Source organism: Kogia breviceps, chromosome X, assembly GCF_026419965.1.
Source record: "Kogia breviceps isolate mKogBre1 chromosome X, mKogBre1 haplotype 1, whole genome shotgun sequence".
NCBI classification, from domain to species: domain Eukaryota; kingdom Metazoa; phylum Chordata; class Mammalia; order Artiodactyla; family Physeteridae; genus Kogia; species Kogia breviceps.
The window spans coordinates 43,196,672-43,218,229 of record NC_081330.1 but is presented as its reverse complement, the minus strand read 5'-3'; the positions used below and the strand labels follow the sequence as shown (position 1 = coordinate 43,218,229).

General features: G+C 42.9%; 2 protein-coding genes across 2 annotated transcripts; one reads left to right on the top strand and one right to left on the bottom strand.

Annotated features, from left to right (window-relative positions):
* The first annotated feature begins 1,415 nt into the window (after positions 1–1,415).
* Positions 1,416–3,057, top strand: TCEAL6 (transcription elongation factor A like 6). Its single transcript, XM_059050307.2, is given in 4 exon segments — positions 1,416–1,497; positions 2,480–2,634; positions 2,636–3,026; positions 3,028–3,057. Coding segments are annotated over 3 exon segments (549 nt in total). The 5' UTR covers positions 1,416–1,497; positions 2,480–2,506.
* An 11,226-nt stretch (positions 3,058–14,283) lies between these two features.
* Positions 14,284–17,321, bottom strand: TCEAL2 (transcription elongation factor A like 2). The gene is made up of 3 exons (XM_059050255.2): positions 17,178–17,321; positions 16,599–16,670; positions 14,284–16,227 (listed from the first exon to the last, which is right to left on the bottom strand). The coding sequence occupies exon 3, from the start codon at positions 16,199–16,201 to the stop codon at positions 15,485–15,487; it is 717 nt and encodes a 238-aa protein (XP_058906238.1). The 5' UTR covers positions 16,202–16,227; positions 16,599–16,670; positions 17,178–17,321; the 3' UTR covers positions 14,284–15,484.
* Positions 17,322–21,558: the final 4,237 nt, after the last annotated feature.

The window sequence follows — 21,558 nt, the reverse complement described above, 5'->3', positions numbered from 1 at the left end:
CTTAGGAAACAATTATTGATGATAGTTTAAAATCAGCATCATCAGATGATTACAAAGAAACTCAGTTACTAGCAACAGTGTTTTGATATTACTTTCATCAAATTAATGGAATAATAATACAATAATAATGCATTTTTGTATTATTGATGAAAGGGAAACATGTAGCCTTGTTATTAATGGAATTGTGAATTCAGTTAATAAATTCAACTTTGAGGATAAAATTACTTGTTATGTGGTGTTAATGTGTTAATGAGAATACACATTTTGGTGGAACAAAATGTTGTAGGAAGATAAATGCTTTACTAAATTAAGAAACATATGCATCAGAAATATAATCAGAATTTGTTGTGTCACACATGTAATTCATAATTGTGTAAACAAGATGTGGTACTTTGCAAATCAAAATAGAAATGGTGGTGTCCCATAGTTACACATACGAACACTCAGACACACGTATACCCTGTGTGTGTTTGTGTGTGTGTCTGTGACAACACTGTAGAAGCTACACTATTGGCAGTTTTCTAGTCTTGGGTTGGGCAGTGGTTTCACAAATATGAAAGAGGAAATAAAAAGAAAGGGAATGGAAGAGAAGGAAGAGGGACAAACATGGGTTACACAATGCATCTGTGCACCTGTGGTCCATATTTTTAAATGTTTTAATGCATCATTTTTTTCTTTTTTAACTTTTTAGCAGTCTGACATTCTCTCTAAATGATAATAGGTTAAACGTTGGAGTGCAAGTATCCAGTGTGGAGAGAAGTGAACAGAGAAGTCGAGAAGGAAGTTGGTAAAATCAGTTTGGGGTTATGGATTTTGAGGTCCCTCAGGGACATTCAGGCAGTGGTGTCCAATAGACAGTTGGCAAAGAAGGTCTGAGACTCAGGGGAGGGAATAACCTGGATATGTAGATTTGGAAATCATCTGTGTTTAGAGGGAAATGAACAGAGATCAACCAGGGAGAGAGAACACGTGGGCGAAGAAGAGAAGAGGCTCAGGACATAGCTGCTTCTCAAGGTGGCAGCGCAGCTTCTTGGCGGGCCCCACCACCAGGGCTCTGGAGTCAGGCGGAGCTGGTCTTGAAAGCGGGCTGTGGGGCTCCGTGTGGAGCGCTCTTGGAGACGTCGGGTACCCTCCCTGTGATCAGCCGTCACAACTGGGGATAAAGGGCATCTCAGAGGGATGCTGAGCGAGGACCTGAGAGGCGCCAGGTAAAGCACCTGCAGTCAGGAAGCCTCCCCCCACCTGCTCTGTCGATAACTCCTCCTTCTCCAACCACCCGCACCCCCCCACAGTCCTCAGCTGTCCGTTCCCCCTGGGATAGGGGGTAGACCGAGCTCTGGTGACGTGGCGCTCACGTGACTGTCCGGGCACCCTGCAATCTGGTCCCGACGCCCTCGCTGGCGTTGCCCGCGCAGAACCAGCTCCCCGAGCTGCGGGCAAGGGGCGAGCGGACTTAGGCAAGCCAGAGGAGGCGCAGGCCTGGTCTGGGCGCTGCAGGTCAGTGTGAAGTGGGCCGCTGCTGGCGGCCCAGGTCGGGGTGGAAGTGGTTGGGACTAGGACCCGGGAGCAGCGGGGAGAGGCGAAGGGGTCCCGAGATGGGTGAGGAGGGGCACGGGGCACGGCGTGGGCAGGTGGGGAGGGAGGACCCTGCAACTGGCCCGACCGCCTCCTCGACGCTCCTCCTCTGCGCCCTCCATCCATTTTCAAGCCGAAATGGGGTTGGGGGGACGCGGGGGAGCTGTGCGACCGTGAAACATAGACAAATTCTGGAAATAACCCCCCTCTCACACCCTGAGCCTATGAGGAAATATTGATCTCCACGTAAAGGGGTGGGGGCGAGGTCGGTTGCCTGCCGGGGAGGGGTCCCAGCGACCCAAACAGTTTGTAAAGCATCATGGTCTGGTTGTGAGGCCTGACAGAAAGATTTGGCGATTGAGGTGCAGGGTCAGGGGAGGTCGGGGGGAACCGTTGGATGAGGACGGCCCAGATTCAGGAAAGGGACCTCAATCCGCTGACCGTGCAGCCCCTCTCTGTCTCCTGTCTGCAGGACTGCAGGTCTGTTCTCAGAACTCTGCAAGGCTAGAAAAGGAGGAACCTGTCCAGAAACCCTGCCGGTCAGTGAAAGGAGGGAGAGGCACTGGACAGGCACCGGGCTGGGGGCCGGGTGTGGAGGGCACAGCCTGGGCAGAATTTGAGGGCCCCACTGCCCATCCCCCCCATATATAATATACATACTTCCTGCCATGCTGAAGGATGGTACAAGGTGGCAGGGCCTGCCAGGACAATGATTGGCTCTCAGTTCAGGAGGAATGGTGGGGAAAAGGGTGGCCAGAAGGCACACTAGGCTGGGCCAGGTCAGGGGAACGCTGACAAGGGTGAGATGCCAGTACTATCCGGACCTGCATTCCACCCCCAAGCCCTCAGTCTCCCTTGTTTTCTCTTGTCTCTCTCCCCCACCCCACCACATCCCATCCCCCAGGACAGGAAAACGAGGGGACATCTCAACATGGAAAAACTCTGCAATGGAAATGAAGAAAAGCTGGAAGGCAAGGGAAAGCCAGAAGATGAAGTAGAGCCTGAAAATGAAGGAAAGTCACGTGAGGAAGAAAAGCCAGAAGTGGAGGGGAAGACAGAACATGGGAGAGCTCCAGAATGAGGGACGGCCAGAAGAGGAGGGACAGCCGGAAGATGAGGGGAAGAGAGAAAAGCAGGGCAAGTCTGAAGCTGAGGGAAAACCACACGGTAAAAGCAAGCGGAAATCCCAGGCAAAGCCAGAGAGTCAGCCGCGGGCTGCCGAAAAGCGCGCCGCTGAAGACTATGTGCCCCGGAAAGCAAAAAGAAAAACGGACAGGGGGACTGACGATTCCCCCAAGGACTATCAGGACAACTTACAGGAAAGGCATCTGGGCAGTGAGGAGATGATGAGAGAATGTGCAGATATGTCAAGGGCTCAGGAAGAGCTAAGGAAAAGACAGAAAATAGGTGACTTTCATTGGATGCAAAGAGATGTACAGGATCCATTCACCCCAAGGGGCCAACGGAGTGTCGGGGGAATGAGGGGCGGAGGTAGGGGCCAGAGGGGCTTACATGATATCCCATATCTTTAATGCCTTTGGCCTTCAATTCTGACTCCTCTGATGAGAATATCGCTGACCCTGCTTTCCCTGGCAGGCATTTGCCAGGCTATGTGCTTTAACCTGAAGCTGATATTTTGCTTTAGGTGTCACTCTTGTTACCAGCAGGCTTTTGATCCAACTACAGTGCTCTCTGTGTTTCAGTAGGGGATTTTCACCCACGTGCATGGAAGAGATGTTCATGGTACACTGTAAAATAACAATAAAGAAAAAACAGTTTTCAGAATCGAATATATAGTATTAAACCATTTTTGTAAAAATATAAATGTTTGCTAATGCATCTGTGCACAGAGAAAACTCTAAAAATTAAGTGATGCTCTTTTCTTTCATGGTAGCCAAAAATAGGTCTCACCTGCACTCAAAAATAAGTCCAGTCACCTGATGGTACCTCCATGACATTCCTCTGCAGCTGTGCCCATCCCCATGTCTTCTCCTAGTTGTAACCATGTCAATGGGCACTGCTATACTTTCTCTGAGTCCTTTACCGTCCTATGGCTCCCACCATGTGTGATTCTTTATCTTTCTTTTCTTTGCTCACTCATCTCTGCTTTTTCCTAAATGACATGCATTATGTTAGTCATTAAAAAACAACTAAGGGACTTCCCTGGTGGCACAGTGGTTAAGAATCCACCTGCCAATGCAGGGGACACAGGTTCGATCCCTGGTCCAGGAAGATCCCACATGCCACGAAGTAACAAAGCCCATGTGCCACAACTACTGAGCCTGTGCTCTAGAACCTGTGAGCCACAACTACTGAAGCCTGCGTGCCTAGAGCCTGTGCTCCACAACAAGAGAAGCCACTGCAATGAGAAGCCTGCATGCCTCAAAGAAGAGTAGGCCCTGCTCGCAACTAGAGAAAGCCTGTGTGCAGTAACTAAGACCCAAGGGAGCCAAAAATAAATAAATAAATAAATTTACTGAAAATAAAAACAAAGACCAGAAAACTATACATGATAAGTGATTGGACTGTTCGGTGAGTTTATGAGAGCAATGAAGACACAATATTCCTGTTGTTAGAATGTACAATAATAGGTAAAACTCATATTAACTCTGGTACCCAGAGCTAGAGGAATCAACTTGGCAGTTATAACAGACACACTGTTGTAAGGGTCAGTGTTTTTACCTGTAAAATGGGGATAATATTTGCCTCATGGGACTGCCAAGTGGATCAAATGAGGTACTGAGTATATGAGATGTGTTGTGACCTAGCTCGCACCAGATACCTGGGGGAGGAATGGCTCCCATACCACTATCATGCAGTAGCAGGTATGTGGATGGAATCAGACTCTTAGAGAAGAACTGAGGGAGGTCTCACTTGTGTCCAGGAACAAGTTCAGGCAGCTGAGAGATAGGTGCCACTCTCTCTGGGATACTGCCATGTCTGCTGGGCACTGTGCCTCTTCTGGGTCCTGTACTCATTATTGATACTGTATAATGAGCTGGAGGGTGTAAGGTGCCAAATCCATATCAATTTCTTTGAAGTCAGTGCCCACCTACCCTTGACCTCTATAGAAGTGTGGATAAAGCCCTCTCTTCACTTTAGAGTTACAGTTACCCTGTTACCTGTGAGTATCCCCCTAGTGCTACTTGAGACTAATACCTTTCAGACTCTTTTTAAACAAAATGATCATTTATGTGTATTTTGTTGGTTTGCGTGTTTTTGCATACATAAGCATCCTTCTTACCAAATTCAGATGTTGCAGGTTAGACCAGGGGGAAATATCTGCATGGTAGAAACTGTGCTATTCTCACAGGTTAATATCTCATCTGCAGTCTCTCTTTCTTAGGTTGAATTCTCTCCCAGGAAACTCTTGTCAGGCCCTGTGTTAGCAATTCAGCAGACCCATCAACATATTTGATTTTTAGATCCTTATCAGTGAATATGTGGTGCATACACCAGCTGCATCAGCTTAACCTGTGAGCTAATTAGAAATTCAGAGTCCCAGGCCCTACTCAGCCCTACTGAATTGGAATCTTCATTTTAACAAGATCCCCAGATGATTCCTATGCACATTGAAGTTTGAGAAGCACTGGCTTAGAGGGAGACTCTTTTTAGGTTCCCCACTCCCACCTTCACATGAAGGATCTGCCTGAAAGGATAAATATATTTCCCATATAAGATACACATCATAGATTATTAAACAGACCCATGTTTGTCAATCTGCAGTTACCCCTCCCCCCATGCATTAGTAGGTCTTGAAAGTAATTCACTGGGTCAGGACTTGTAATTTTTTAATGAACTAGAATAAAGTTGATTAGAGTCAAATATAAAATATCAAATTGAAGGTAGTTAGGGTGAATATTGTTTTGTGAAATTTATGTTTCAGTTATATATGTATGTATGTATGTATGTGCACCATGAGTTGTGATGAAAAGTATATTTCTGACTGTAGGCTGTGGTTTCTAAAATATTGAGAAACTTGGCACTGGACTCTTTGCACTGCAAAGAATATCCAGTCCATTTCATGCTTGTATCCCTAGTGCCCAGCACAGTAACTGACAAATAGTAGGTACTTATTAAAAGTGTAAATAATAATGATTAATTTAGGAACCCAAATTTTTCTCCAAGTTTAGCCTCTGTCTACACAAATAACCTGGAGAAATAACTTCAGTTGTCGAACAGGGGTTACTTACAATTCCAAAATGATCCGCAAGCCATGGGCTTCACAGGCTGGATAGGAACGACTGCAATTCACAGCTAGAGCTGTCATTAGTAAAAGAAATATACACTCAGCAGCACCAAGGAGAGCTCCTGGGTTGGAGAAAGTGGAATTTCTTAAACCCAGGAAGACAGGTTCTGCAAAGTGAAACTAAACAGCTGTGGAATCTGTGCTGTAAAAGGGCCCAGTGAAGGGCTCTGTGTTGCCACAGGAGCATAGCCTCACAAAAGAACAGAAGCATGCCTGCCAGGGTGGGAGGCCAGGGGTGAGGGGCTGTCCTGGAGGGATAGCAGCTGAGCTACCAGCAGATTGTCTTTCTCCACTTAGCCTGGGGGAATCAAGGCCTCGGGTTTTAGAGACAACATATATCATGTTGGTTTTGTGCTTGAACTCCCTATGATTTTCAGTTCTGAGTGGTGCCCAGAGCAAGAAAAAGATCTACAGGAGGTCCAGGCTGTAGGGCAAGTTTCTCTGTCATGACTTTGCAGACCTGATTATATTGTATTCCTGCTAGACAGAGTCTATGAAGCCTTAGAAAGCCCCAGTAGTAGAATTACAATACACACCCTAGTGTTTTAGAGAAAACAACATGCCCTCTTCTGTTGGCAACTAGTCTCCATTTGAAAACTGCTTGTAGCTTGCTACCAGTCCTTGGTAAAGACTTAACAACTGATCATGAGGTTTTAATTTTCTGCACAAATGAGACATCCACTATGAACTTGTTTCTTTATACTCTTTTGAATAATAAAGTTTGGTGTGAGCACCAGCTTTCTACCATTAATTGAAAATGAATTTAAAAGACTGGGCCTGAGTAAGTAAAGAAGACACAAGTAAATTATAGACTTACTCCTGTTATTTCATTCTCTCTCTCTCAAAACATATATTGTCTCATGCGGAGTTCCTCAAGATCAGTTAGAAAAAGAGGGATACAACAGTGGTTCAGTTCATGGATGTATCTTCTTGGTATGTCGACAGTAGGTGCAAATGGATGTCTGCTGCACTATAGCCCCACTCAAGAATGACTCAGAAAATAGTGGGAAAGAGAAATGATACCAGTGGGTAGAATTTTTGTGTGAAGACATCATGGCGGTAGGTATGGATCTACTCTGGTTCATGTGCAATGATTAAAAGATTGGTCAGGGACTTGGAGAGAATTAAATTGGAAAATTAATGATGAGGAAGTCTGAGGAATAGGTTTGTAGATGGCCACTCATAAAGGGCACAGGTGGTACAGATATTTATGTCTCAAAATATAATCATTTACTATTGCACAACAAATAACCACACACTTAGCTGCTTAACAGATCACTCATTTATTAGTTCACATATCTGTAGGTCAGAAGTCTGGCACACCATAGTTGTATTTTCTCTGCTCAGGGTGTCACAAGGTTAACATCAAGATGTCAGCCTAACCAAGTTCTCTTCTAGTAACTCTGGGGGAAAAATCTGCTTCCAAGTTCATTTATGTTGTTTTCAGAATTCAGTTCCTTGCAGCTGTAGGATTGTGGTCGTACACTTTTTTGCTGGTGGTCAGTCTGTTTTCAGTTTGTAGAGGCTACCTGCATTCTTTACCATGAGACTCACTCTATTCTCAAGCCAGCAATAGCCCATTGGCTCTTTCTCATGCTTCTTATCTCTGACTTTTTTGTCTCTAACTCTGGACCCCTTACTTAATGGGATGATATGATTAGGTAAGGCCCACCTAGATAATCTTCCTATGTTCAGGCCAACTGATTTGAGACCCTAATTACATCTACAAGATGATTTCACAGAAATATATGGATTAGTGTTTGACTGAATAACTGCAAGAAGGTATATATACACTATCGGCTGGTAATTTGGTAGGCCATCTTAAAATTATGCCTACCACAGTCTGCCTTCTGGTCCCGAAAGATTCATATCCTTCCCAAATGCAAAATACATTCACCTTCTCCCAAGGTTCCCAAGAATCTCATTCCATTACAGTGTTAGCTCAGAAGTCAAAAATCTCATCATCTAAATTATCTAAACCAGATGTGGATGAGATTCTTGGGTATAATTCATTAAGTGCAGTTCCTAAAGATATTCCTCTCCTCTGTGGACCTATGAAACTAAAGACACAAATTTTCTGCCCACAAAACTCCCAACATATAATGATGGGAGAGGCACAGGATAACAGTTATAGATGAAAATGGGGAAAATGGAAGATAAAAAGGAGTCACTATCCTAAAAGAGCTGGACTTCCATTATGAGATTTCAAGGCCTGAGAATAATCCTCTGTGGCTCTTAGCTTCACCCTCTGAGCTCATGGCGCCAGACTCTTGACTCTTAGCTCTGTATTCTGAGCTCTTGGTTCTGTCCTCTGATTCATCCTTCCTTTTTAATTAAAGGTAGCATGTGTTCCCAGTTAAGTAGCTTTATCAGGCTGCTTCCCACCAGAAAAATTTGGGGGTTCAGATATTCTGCTTTCATTTTGTGCTCTTCTATCTCTTTCATTCCAAGCTGACAATATTTCCATTGATATAATTTTCTTAAGAACCTTGCTAGTCTTGAATAAATTGCATTGGGTTTTACTCCACTGGACAAAATCTACACACACAATTATTTCTGAGATGATTTTTCTCTATCTTTGGCTCCTGCTGAGGTGGCTGAGTGTGCATGCATTCGGCTCCTAAAGGATGTGCATATTCCTTGCCACATGGTGCCTCCATCACCAAGCCAGTAGTGGTACATTAAATCATTCTCATACTTCAAATTATTGACTTCTTTTTCTCTGACCTCTAGACCCCTTAAGCTTCCTAGAGGCTGTCGGGTTTTGCTGAAAAATGAGCTTTGTGTGACTGAGTACTCTGACTTTTTTAACTTTTGGAGGTTTCAGCAAAAGTTTATACTAGTTACACACTCAACTTTTTCTCTATGTCATTCTTTCAGAAGGTATCACTTAATTTTAGTGTATTTCACCATTTGAATAGAATGGGAATTTCCCAAATCATCAAGTCCTATTTTCTTTTTGTTTAACAGATATTCCCTCAATTTGTCTCTCTCCTGCCACATTTTGATATAAATAGTAAGAAGAAACCAGGCCATACCTCAGCAATTTGCTTGGAAATCTCTTCAGCTAAATGTCCAAGTTTATCACTTACAAGTGCTGCTTTCCAGTGAACTGTCGGAGATAATTTCACTAATCATTCTGCAACAGCATATGAGGATCTCACGCCTCCAGTTTCCAATAACATGCTCCTCACATCCTTCTGGACCTGTGCTAGCAGGGTCTATGAGGTGTATATTTTTACTTACAGGTGGTTCAAAGCAATAATGTTCCTCAGAGTTCTTCCAGCCTCCACCCACTGCCCAGTTACCAAGCCACTTCCACATTTTTAGGTATTTGGTACTTTCAATGCCAATATCTGTATTAGTTCTATTACTATATAACAAATTACTTTAAATTTAGTGGCTTAAAATAAGACATTTATTACCTGACAGTGTCTCACACAGCTGGGCTGTGGGGGAGAGGGAGCCCTGTGTTTTGGCTATGGCAGTCTGGAATAGAGTATCCACCTCACTGAACTTGGAAAGTGGGGAGGAAGCAGTCTTGGTTCAAATATTAGAGGCTTTTAGCTCTCTTACTGAATTTTTGTAGATTTTCTTGAGCAGATATTTATTCGCGTGCTATTTGTCCTTAGGACCATTTCCAAAGGCCTTTAATGGCTGATTTCGTTTTTGTAAAGTATGATTTTTACTACTTTCACTGGGGATCAGGTCAGCGGGGCTCCACATGCTGCCATGCCAGAAGTCAATCTTCCATTATTTCTTCATAGTATTTCATCCCCTCTTCTTCTGAGACTTTGACTATACAGTTGACCCTTGAACAATGCAGGGTTTAGTGGTGCTGACCTCCTACATAGTTGAAAATCCATGTACATCTTTTGTCTCCCTCACAACTTAACTACTGATAGTCTACTGTTGAATGGAAGCCTTACTGATAACATAAAGAGTTGATTAACACATATTTTGTGTGTTATATGTGTTATATACTGTTACAACAAAGTAAGCTAGAGAAAAGAAAATGTTATTAAGAAAATCATAAGGAAGCGAAAATACATGTACAGTACTATATTGTATTTATCAGTACTGTACATTTACGTTGTTTTTTTACATAGTCTGTCAATGCCTACATCAATAATGTCTTATGTGATGCAAAACACTGTAGCTGTTATATGTATTATGAACACTAGACTTCAACAATGAAAAAATCATGTGAAAAAGAACTTCATATTTATTTACAGGTATAAGGATTCATGCATTGATAACAAAGAAGCAGCAATATGATTGCTTTATAGTAGCATAGTATAAACAATACCATTGCTTCATGGTAGCCTAGCCTAGGCACTAATGAATGCACCATTATAAAATTCTTATGGCATATAGTGTTACAGTCATATTCATAATACAGCACTGAAACATTATTACATTAAAGAAAAACACCTGTCTGTGATGATGATAGGCTGATACACAGTTTCTCCAATTGTGAGAGAGACAGAAAGAGGTATATTGTATGGTAATATAATTCTTTGAAAGCAGAGTTATAAAACAGTAAGAAAACTAACACATTATTCATTTTATATCAGTCACCTTATGCCTATGTAAAAATAGGCTATCCACTTCAATATAAATATTGCACACAATGTTCTACACATATATTTTTGTATATTTCTTGAAAAAATATCCACATATAAGTGGACCAAGCAGTTCAAACCCATGTTGTTCAAGTTGTACATACATTAGAGTTTTTCCCCACCATATCCCATTAGACTGTCACAATCTTTTCTGTATTGTCTATCCTTTTGCCTCTCTCTCTCCCTCAGTCTAGAGATTAGCACCAGTTCAGAGCCTTTAGCTAGTAACTCCCAGGAGGTCTTGGTATTTCTATGTCCCTAGGGCACAGTCACCCTGAAAAGTGTCTGCAGGTTCCACTGGAAAAGATTTCATGTAAGATTCATAGTATATACCAGTGGCTGCCGGGTCCTACCTTAGAGGTAAACTGCCTTCCCCTCAGTTGGATGAGAATTTGAAAAACCCCAATACAGCAACTTGAATTAGGAAACAGCAGACCTAGAATTTTTTTCTGCCTCAATATGTCAGGCAGCATCCTATAGGCTGCCCAATTATTTCATTTTTAAGAATGCTCTGATTAGCCATCACCACAGATCCCTGTGGGTCAAACATCCTCTAATTACCATTTTATCCCTGTGGCTCATTGTAGTAGTTGCACTCACCTTGTCACATATGATTAAGCACTGTCACCTGACCTCTAGCACTCTGAGATCCCTTCATTCATATTAAGATCCAGTAGCCCAATTCCATTGCAGCATTCTCCACCATCATCTCCAGCCTACAGAGCACAGGCCCACAGAAATCTTCAAGGATGTCCGAGACCCTCTCACCAATGATTTTTAATGCCTTGGAGCGTGTCTGCACAAATACCCTATCCCATATATCAGGGCTCCACTCTTTCCCTACTAGTGTCTTTACCTTATTGTAAAATCCATAGCAGGTAGGGCATTTAATTGGCAGTGGAACTCAGTGACAGTATGAGGACCTGAGCTTGGTCCTCAGCTTTTTTTCCCATCCCTAAGATGAGGAACTTCTTCAAACATGCCATGCAGGCTTTCTGGAGCTCTACATGTGTTTTCTATTGTATTATATAGCTTTCAATTTCCTTTTTCCTATGCATATTCTTTAGGACCATCAGATGAACATGGGAAACTCCACAACGTTTTGGATAATGATTTTTGACACAGTGCTTAAATGACACAGCAGCTTGATTCCCCAAACTTTGGATTCCACCTGTACTTCATTCTATGCCACCTGTTGAGTAAGTGTGATACTACTACATGCCATGTACCAAGGATCCTCTCTTAACACCTGCCCCCTACTCTCCCAACCCCCATTGCAAAGAGGTTATTTTCCCTCCTCAAATTAGTAACCCAATTTCTGGGGTAACATCTAGTATCTATTACTGTATCTGAGAAGTGCATGACAGGAAAGAGGGAGCCCATCTGCATTAGAAAATTTGAGACGTTTTTAAAAAGTACAATATACAAAGATGTGGGAAGGGTACTGGAGAACCACAGGGGAAGTGCAATACTCCATGGCTAGTAAATACTCCATAGCTAGGATTATCTAGGACTGAGGAACAAAGGGAAAGAGGGGTTACTGAAATCTTGAGATACAGAGTCTATTTGGAGAGGGAAAACCCCCAGGAAACTTTAGAGAAGAGACTCAGTCAGCATCTGGTGACACTACAGGAAACAAGCTGGGAAGTAAAGTTCCTGACCACATTGTCCACTATTTACTCCCAAAGGACAAGGGAGCCCTTTGATGTAATCAATACAGGTCAGATTCCCTGGGATGTAGAGCAGGGTGGAGGAGGGTGGAGACTGAATCCCAATGGGAAGATGGAGAGATTTCTAGCAAATAAGCGAGGGCCATGTTAGCAGTGCTCACTGGGAGTTGTGCCTGCAGTGAGAAAGGGTACCCCTATTCAGGTGTTATTACACTGTGAGGAGGAGGGTAAAAGGCATATTGTTTCTAGAGGGTTAATTCCAGCAAGACTGGGATTTGCCCAAGCTGGTCTACTAAAATAAGAAATGTACCTGTGAGTTACTGACTCATGGTAAAGGCATGAAACATACTAAGAGTGTTGTTTTAGAACCATTGGTCTGAGGAGTTTGGATGGTTTGTACCAGCTTGTCAGCTTTGCTTATTGGTAACAAAAAGGTTGATCATTTGCACCTGGTCTTGGTGAACATCCCCACCAAGAGCTCTGCTGTTGAAGAGTTACAACATAGCAAGAATATGCCTACATAACCATCACTGCAAGAGAATCCTGGGCTGAGACTCCATTTTGTGCTCTCTGGTTCTAAGGTACTCTGTGAACACATCAGTGTTTCCTATTCCAAAAGAAGTGCATATTTCCAGGGCTCTTATAGTGAGGGAAGGCAATTGGAGCTTGCATCTGGCCACTTTAGACCCCTGGGTATGAGACAGCTCTTGGCTGTGAGGCATATCCTCAATGTTGTTGCTACATTGCATCCTTTCCCCACCCTGTGCTAAACTACAGATTTGCGAGGTTTGGCATTTGAGGTCCCAAGAATCTTCTTTAGCAATGGAACTGTTTAGCTGTCATAGTTATGGCATCTAAAGAAGGAAATACACCGTCCTATGAGATGCGTTCCATTTGCCTTTGTTTATAGTCATGATTTGCTCTAAAAACAGTTTCAGGTTCTCTTCAGTAGATATATTAATCCTTGCCTTTCTGGATTCTTACTCCCAAACTTTTATACCTTACAAAGACCTTCAGCTCTCCCCCACACCCACCAAATAAACATTGTAACTCTTCTGCTTGCCTTATGGTTTACACTTATTACAACTGCAATCATAATGAATATATAAGTCAGTGTACATTAGCCTTTAGTGTGAATCAGAATCACTTAGGAAGCTTGTTTAAAATGGAGATTCCAGCGCTCCACTCAGTGGATCTGAAGTGGGGGTCAAGAGTTCACATTTTCAACAAAGTCCTCTGGTGATTTTATCGTGGCAAATTTGCACACTTTAAAAACATGCATGCATTAATGAAATGAGATAGGGTTAAATTTGTGGTACAAACCCTTCTACATGGCGTTTCATTTGGAACTGCAAGTAAACCCTGCTAGAGAAATAGAGTCCATAGTTATTTATCTAGACCTGGAATGATCTGAGGCAAGAATGCCTAACTCAGCTATCATCATTTACAAATTTATTAAGAACCTATTACTTGACAGGCACTGTACTAGGCATTAGAGGTACCAGGATAAAAAGGACAAATTGTGCTTTGAGAAGCAGAGTCCAAAGCAGTGTTTCTCAATTTTTAAAAAATTTAGCCCACAATCAGAAATGTATTTTTCATCACAACTCAAGGTATACAAACATACATACATATATAAGTGAAATACAAATTTCACAAAACAATACTCACCCTACCTACCTGGGATACAATCTGATATTTACTGTTTATCTCTAACCAATGCTATTCTACCTTACTTCATTAAACAATTTCAGGTATTGACTCATTGAATTTGTTTCAGGTTCTACTACTGTTGGGGATGTGGAACTGCAGTTCAACAAACACAGGCCTACTTAATAATCTGCAGGATGTATCTTATGTAGCACATGTATTTATCCTTTTAGGCACATATTTCACATGATGGTGGGAGTGGGAGGCTAAGGAGAGTCTCCTTATAAACCAGTGCTTTGCAAACTTTAAAGTGCACAGGAATCACCTGAAGATCTTGTTTAAATGAAGATTCTGAATCAGTAGGTCTAGGATGGGGACTGAGATCCTGCATTTGTATCTCTCAGATGATGCTGAGGCAGCTGGTCCATGGACCACTATTTGAGTAGCAACGCTCTAAAAACCACACGTACGGGTAGGTGTGCTAACCTTGTAATGCAGGACCCAGCAGGAGTCTCCTAGGAGATAATTTCCTCTAAGGAAAAAGGAATGGAGCAGAGAAGGTACTGACAGATGAGAAAAGCACAGTGTGCGCCACTCAAATTTTATCCCAGCTTCCCATATCTGAATCTGATGGAAAGATGGCTGTATGTAAAATCTGAAATCCATTAGTGACCAAAGGAGCACTGAGGTATTACCACTTGGATAAGTATAACTCTAAAGTGAAGAAAAGGTCTTTATCCTCACTTTGATCAGTGTCATGGTGTGGGGCAGGTTTAGGGCTCACTGGGGACTCCAGGGAAATCAATTGAGCTTTGTCATCTTGCGAACATCAGTCCATCAGCAGCAGTGAGGACCTTAAGAAGATGGGGGACTCATGAGAAGTGGCACAGTGCCCAGCAGACATGGCAATACCCAGGGGAGGGTTGTACCCACCTTTTGGCTTCCTGGAACTTATTCCTGGGCATAGGTGAGATGTACATCAACCCTCTTCCAAGTGTCTGATGGGGTCCTGGTCCTGCTAGTATACGGGAAAAGGCAGAAGCCAGCCTAACACAGCTTACATACTCAGTACCTCATCTAATCCATTCCACAATCCTGTGAGGCAATTACTATCCCCATTTCACAGATGACAAGACTGCTCTTTATAGCAATTGATCTGTTATAACTGCCAAGTTGATTCCTCCAGATACGAGTCCAGAAGTAATGTGAGTTTTACATAACATTTTAAGTTCTGACAACAAGAATTTACAGTGTCTCCACTGCCTTCATAAACTCAGTAAACAGTTCTTTGTATTGCTTTCCTTTTTTATATTTTAGCATTTCTTTATAAGAAAAGTAATCTGTGTTCCTTCGGAAAAATTAAACAGATGAGTAGAAAGAAAACAAAGAAAATAAATCACCCACAATCTCAATCTCACAACTCATAAAACCACTGTTAACCTTTTAGTGAACAAAGTTTCCTATTTTTCCTGTGCATAGATGCACTATATAAATTTCTGTTCTTTTACAAAAGTGGACCGATTCTGTAGATGATATTATAAGCTGCTTTATTTTTCCAAGAATCATAAAGCCTTTGTAATGCACATGGGTAAAAATCCCCTACTGACAGAGTACTCTAGTTGGATCAAAAGGTTGTTGATAACAAGAGTGATGCCTAAAGCAAAGTAATTGCAAAACTTTAAAGAACAGGCCTGGTAAACTGCCTGCCAGGGGCATTACACAAAAGGAATGTCTTCAAAGCCCCTTTGTGGGGCCCTGCAGCCAACCCTGAGTTCCCTTGGGCCCCTCGGGTGGAAGGGGTCCTGTAAACGTTTTTGCATCCACATAACCCCTCCCAATTTCTGTCTGGTTTTCTTCACCTCATCCTCCACCCTGGCCATCTCGTCAAATTCTCTTATCATCTCTTCATTGCTCAAATGCATATCGTGTATGGCCTCCTTGTATTCCTTGAGACACTGAGCCAGCCCCGTGTTGGTTTTTCTTTTGGCCTTCCTGGGTACATCATCCCCAGCTGGGCGCTTTCCTGCAGCCCTTGGTTCGCTGGCTGGCTTTTCTTCTTTTGGCTTTCCCTCGCTCACTGGCTTTCCCTCACTTACTGGCTTTCTCTCACTCTCTGGTTTTCCTTCTTTTGGTTTTCCCTCACTCACTGGCTTTCCTTGGCTCTCTGGATTTCCTTCTTTTGGCTTTGCCTCACTCTCTGGCTTTTCCTTATCCTTTAGTACTTCCTCATCTTCTATCTTTCCCTTGAAATCCGTCCTTCCCTTGTTTTCTAACTTTTCCTTGTCTTCCACAGTACAAGCTACTCCCGGCTTTCCCACATCCAGTGTCTGTTCTTTATTTTCCATCTTGCCTTGGTTCTCAAGCTTTCCTTTGTTGTCCATCTTGCTTTGGTTCTCAGGCTTTCCTTCATTTTCACTGCAGAGTTTTTCCATGTTGAGTGTCCCTTGCTTTTCCTGTCCTGGGGATGGGGTAGGGGGAAGAGAAGACAAAGAGGAAACAAGGGAGACTGAGGGCTTGGGGATGGAATGCAGGTCTGGATGGTAGCAGATGGTAGCAGTCGCTTCTCGCCCCTTGTCAGGGGTCCCCGGACCTGACCCGGCCCTCCTAGTGTGCCTTCTGCCCACCCTTTACCCCACCATTCCTCGTGCACACGTGAGCCAACCATTTCCCAGACAGACCCTGCCATTTTCCCCTATGCTTGCTCAGCATGGCAGAGTGTGTGTAAATGTGTTGGGAAGTGAGCAGTGGGGCCCCCAATTCTGCCCGGACCGTGCCCTGCACACTTCCCACCCCTCTGGGTCCCTGTCCAGTGCCCTCTCCTTCACTGACCTGCGGGGATCTGGACAAGTTTCTCCTCTTTAGGTCGCCTAGCAGAATGCTGGGAACAACAGTCTCACAGACCTGCAGACAGACAGAAGGGACTGGGAGCTCCGAGGACGCAATCAGGACCCTCCTCATCCACCGTTGCCTCCCCCACCTCCTCTGACACCGCACCTCAGTCCCAAATCTTTTTGTCAGGCCTCAGGACCAGACCATGATGCTTTACAAACTGTTTGGGTCGCTGGGACCCCTCCCCGGCAGGCAACCCACGCAGAGATCAATATTTCCTCATAGGCTCAGGGTGTGAGACGGGGGTTATTTCCAGAATTTGTCTAGGTTTCACTGTCTCACTGCGGGGCACACTTCCCCCCCATTTCAGACTCGAAAATGGATGGAGGGCGCAGAGGAGGGGCGTCAAAGAGGCAGCGGGGCCAGTTGCAGGGTCTTCCCTCCCCACCTGCTCACGCCGTGCCCCGTGCCCCTCACCCATCTTGGGACCCCTTCCCCTCTCCCCGCTGCTCCCGGATCCTAGTGCCATCCGCTTCCACCCCCACCCGGGCCGCCAGCAGCGCCCACCTTCACACTGACCTGCAGCGCTCAGGGCAGGCCTGCGCCTCCTCTGGCTCGCCTAAGCCCTCTTGCCCCTCGCCCGCCACCCCGGCAGCTCTGGGAGCTGGTTCTGCGCGGGCAACGCCAGCGAGGGCGTCGGGACCAGATTGCAGGGTGCCCGGACAGTCACGTGAGCGCCACGTCACCAGAGCTCGGTCTACCCCCTATCCCAGGGGGAACGGACAGCTGAGGACTGTGGGGGGGTGCGGGTGGTTGGAGAAGGAGGAGTTATCGACAGAGCAGGTGGGGGGAGGCTTCCTGACTGCAGGTGCTTTACCTGGCGCCTCTCAGGTCCTCGCTCAGCATCCCTCTGAGATGCCCTTTATCCCCAGTTGTGACGGCTGATCACAGGGAGGGTACCCGACGTCTCCAAGAGCGCTCCACACGGAGCCCCACAGCCCGCTTTCAAGACCAGCTCCGCCTGACTCCAGAGCCCTGGTGGTGGGGCCCGCCAAGAAGCTGCGCTGCCACCTTGAGAAGCAGCTATGTCCTGAGCCTCTGCTCTTCTTGGTCCACGTGTTCTCTCTCCCTGGTTGATCTCTGTTCATTTCCCTCTAAACAGATGATTTCCAAATCTACATATCCAGGTTATTCCCTCCCCTGAGTCTCAGACCTTCTTTGCCAACTGTCTATTGGACACCACTGCCTGAATGTCCCTGAGGGACCTCAAAATCCATAACCCCAAACTGATTTTACCAACTTCCTTCTCGACTTCTCTGTTCACTTCTCTCCACACTGGAAACTTGAATTCCAACATTTAACCTATTCTCATCTAGAGAGAATGTCAGACAGCTAAAATGTTAAAAAAGAAAAAAAAAGATGTATTAAAACATTTAAAGTTATGGACCACAGATGAACAGTTTCATCAAAATCCTTGGTTCACAGCTTACTCTTATCATTGACCCCTGTTGACCCTCTTTCCTTTTCTTCCATCCCTTCCCTTCCCTTTCCTCTTTCACACTTGTGAAACCACAACCCAGCTCAAAAACTAGAAAATTGACAATATTATAGTTGCTACAGTGTAGTGCCATATATTTGGTTTTGATGATATAACTATACTATGTCTTGGTTTGGATCTCTTTAAGTTTATCCTGATTGGAATTAATGAACTTCTTGGATGCACAGATTATTGTCTCTCTTCTAATTTGAGTAATTTTCATCCATTATTTGTTCAAAAATTCTTTCTGCCCTTTTCTATCTCTCTTCTCCTTCTTGGATTCCCATCGTGAATATGTTAGTATGCTTGATGGTGTCTCATGGGTCTCTTAGGTTTTGTTCATTTTTGTTCATTCTTTTCACTTTCTGTTGCTCAGACTGAAGGATCTCAATTGACCTGTCCTCAAGTTAGCTTATTCATTCTTCTCCCTGCCCAAACATGCTGTTGAACTCCTCTACTGAGCTTTTCATTGTAGTTATTGTACTTTTAAGCTCCAGAAGTTCTGTTTAGTTTCTTTTCATAGTTTCATTCTCTTTATATTCTATTGCTCTACTGATACTCTATATCTTCTGAGGCATTCTTCTCCTCATTTCCTTTAGTCCATTGTCCAGGGTTTCCTCTAGCTCTTTGAGCATATTTAAGACAATTCATCTAAAATCTTTGCATAGTTAGTCCAATACATGAACTTACTCAGTCAGTTTCTACTAATTTATTTTACCTCCTATGAATGGACCATACTTTCTCATTTCTTTATATACCTCACAATTTGTGTTGGAATCTGAGTGTTTTGAATATTAGCAAGTGTCAACTCTAGAAGTCAGATTCCCCCACTTCACAGGATTTGTTGCTCTCTGTTGTGGGTTATTGTTTCCTTGTTTAGAAACTTTTAAAAAATACTTTTTAAAAATTCTGCATTTTTGGTCATATTTGGCCACTGAAGTCTGTGTTTCATTAGCTCAGTGGTCAAGTGGTGTTTGGACAGAGTTACTTTAAGTGCCTACAGCCAACAAAAGAAAAAAAACCCTACTTTTTCAATCTTTACAGATGAGCTCTGTGCTGGAGCACTTTTTAAATGCTTTACTTTCTGCTTGTGCAGAGCCTGAAGACCAACTAAAGTGAATACTTAGGGTCTTCTGTGGCCTTTTCTGAGCATGTGTTCAATCTCGGGCATGTACATAAACTTCTTGATTCCCCAGTATATGTGAGTGTTTAAAAGTGCTTGTTTCGCCATGTATCTCTTTTCCCTAACCCTTCCTACCTAGGCTTCTCCATCTGTCTCTTGCTTATCCCAAATGTTGTTCCTTGCCCCAGGCTGCTGTGGCCAATACCTATGACTTTAAGTACTTTTGGCAAATGCCACCCAGGAAACTACTGTTCCAGCTCCAGTCCTGGGAATGCTCTCAGTCTGCTGTGACAAAGGGAAATTTTGTGCTGGTCCTTGAGGCCGCCACCATACACAAGATCAACCACAATTCTATGAGAATAGGATCCAAATTCCTCCTCCTGTCACTAGCAATCTTAACCACGATAGTGGGCTGCCATCCACAAACTACTGCCAATTTGGGGCATGGGTGATGGTAGACAGGCAGTTTAAAATTTCTTGCCACAAAGCAGGAGCTTCTTTCTGCACTAAATTTCCCCCAGTTGTAATTTTTTGACTAGATCCCAGAGTGCTGCAAAAGTTGATTCTGATAGTTTTTACCAGTTTATTAATTGCTTTTTGGGGCCAAGGAATGAAGTCCTGGAGTTCCATACCCTGCCACTTTCAGTAATGTTACTTTTCTTTCTATTTCTATTTGTCAAGTTTGGTAGTTTGTGTCTTTATGTGAATTTGTCCATTTCATCTATCTGGTCTTATTTGTTGTCATACAGTTGTTCATAGTATTACCCTATAATCCTTTTTAAATGCATAGAATTGGGAGTGATGTCCACTCTTTCATTCCTGATTTTGTTAATTTGAATCCTCATCTCTTTTCCCTTGGCAGTCTACTTATAGGTTTGTAGCTTTTTAAAAAATATATATTTTTAAAGAACCTGCTTTTCATTTTAATAATGTTCTCCATTGTTGTTCTATTCTCTATTTCATTTATATCCACTCTAATTGTCTGATTTCTTTGGGTTTAATCTGCTTTTCTTTTTCTCGTGTTTTTTTTTTTTTTTTTTTTTTTTTTTTTTTTGCGGTACACGGGCCTCTCACTGTTGTGGCCTCTCCCGTTGCAGAGCACAGGCTCCAGACGCACAGGCTCAGCGGCCATCGCTCACGGGCCCAGCCGCTCCACGGCATGTGGGATCTTCCCAGACCAGGGCACAAACCCGTGTCTCCTGCATCGGCAGGTGGACTCTCAAACACTGCACCACCAGGGAAGCCCTTTTTCTAGTGTTTTATGGTAGAAATTTAAATGATTGATTTCAGATTTTCATGTCTTTTTATATAAGAATTTAAAACTATGAATTTCCCTCTAAGCACTGTTTAACTACATCCCATATGTTTTGGTATGTTGTGTTTTTGTTTGTATTCATCTCAAAGTACTTTATAATTTCTCTTATGATTTCTTCTGATTAAATGGAGGTATATTGTTTAATTTCTATGTACTTGTAGCTTTTCCAGATTTCCTTATGTTGTTGATTACTAATTTAATTCCATTGTGATCAGAGAATGTTCTTTGTATGATTTCAATCCTTTTAAGTTTATATAGGATTTTATTATGTCCTAGTATATGATCTATCCAGAAGAATGCTCCATGGGTGCTTGACGAGAATGTATATTCTGATGTTGCTTGGAATATTCTGTAGGTGTCTGTTATACTAGTTAGTTTGTAGTTTTATTCAATTGTCCTATTTCTTTGTTGATATTCTTCCTACTTTTCCCATCAAATTTTGAGTGTCTTTTTAAAAGTCTGCAGTTGTTATCATCAAAGTGTCTGTTTTTTCCTTTTACTCTGTCAGTTTTTGCTTTAAGTATTTTGATGTTCATATATGTTCATTTTTTATATTCCTTATGGATTGACCTTGTTATCATTATAAACATCTTTCTTGTTCTCCAGTAACATTTTTTGTATTAAAGTCTATTTTATCTGCTATTAAAAATAGCCACTCCTTTTTTGTTACCCTTTGCATGGTATATATTTTTCTGTCTTTTCACTTTCATTCTATTTCTTTATTTGAACCTAAAATGTTTTTCTTCTAGATAGTGTATAATTGGATAATGCTTTTTTACCGTTTCTGCTAAAATTTTCCCTTTCAATGGAGCATTTAATCAATTTGCATTTAATGTAAACATGGATAAGGTAGGATTTATATCTGCCATTTTACTATTTGTTTTTATATGTCTTCTGCCTTTTTTGTTCCTCTGTTTCTCTACTATTGATTCTTTTTTATAGATATAAAAAATATCTTTGTGCCATTTTAATTCTCTTGATGCTT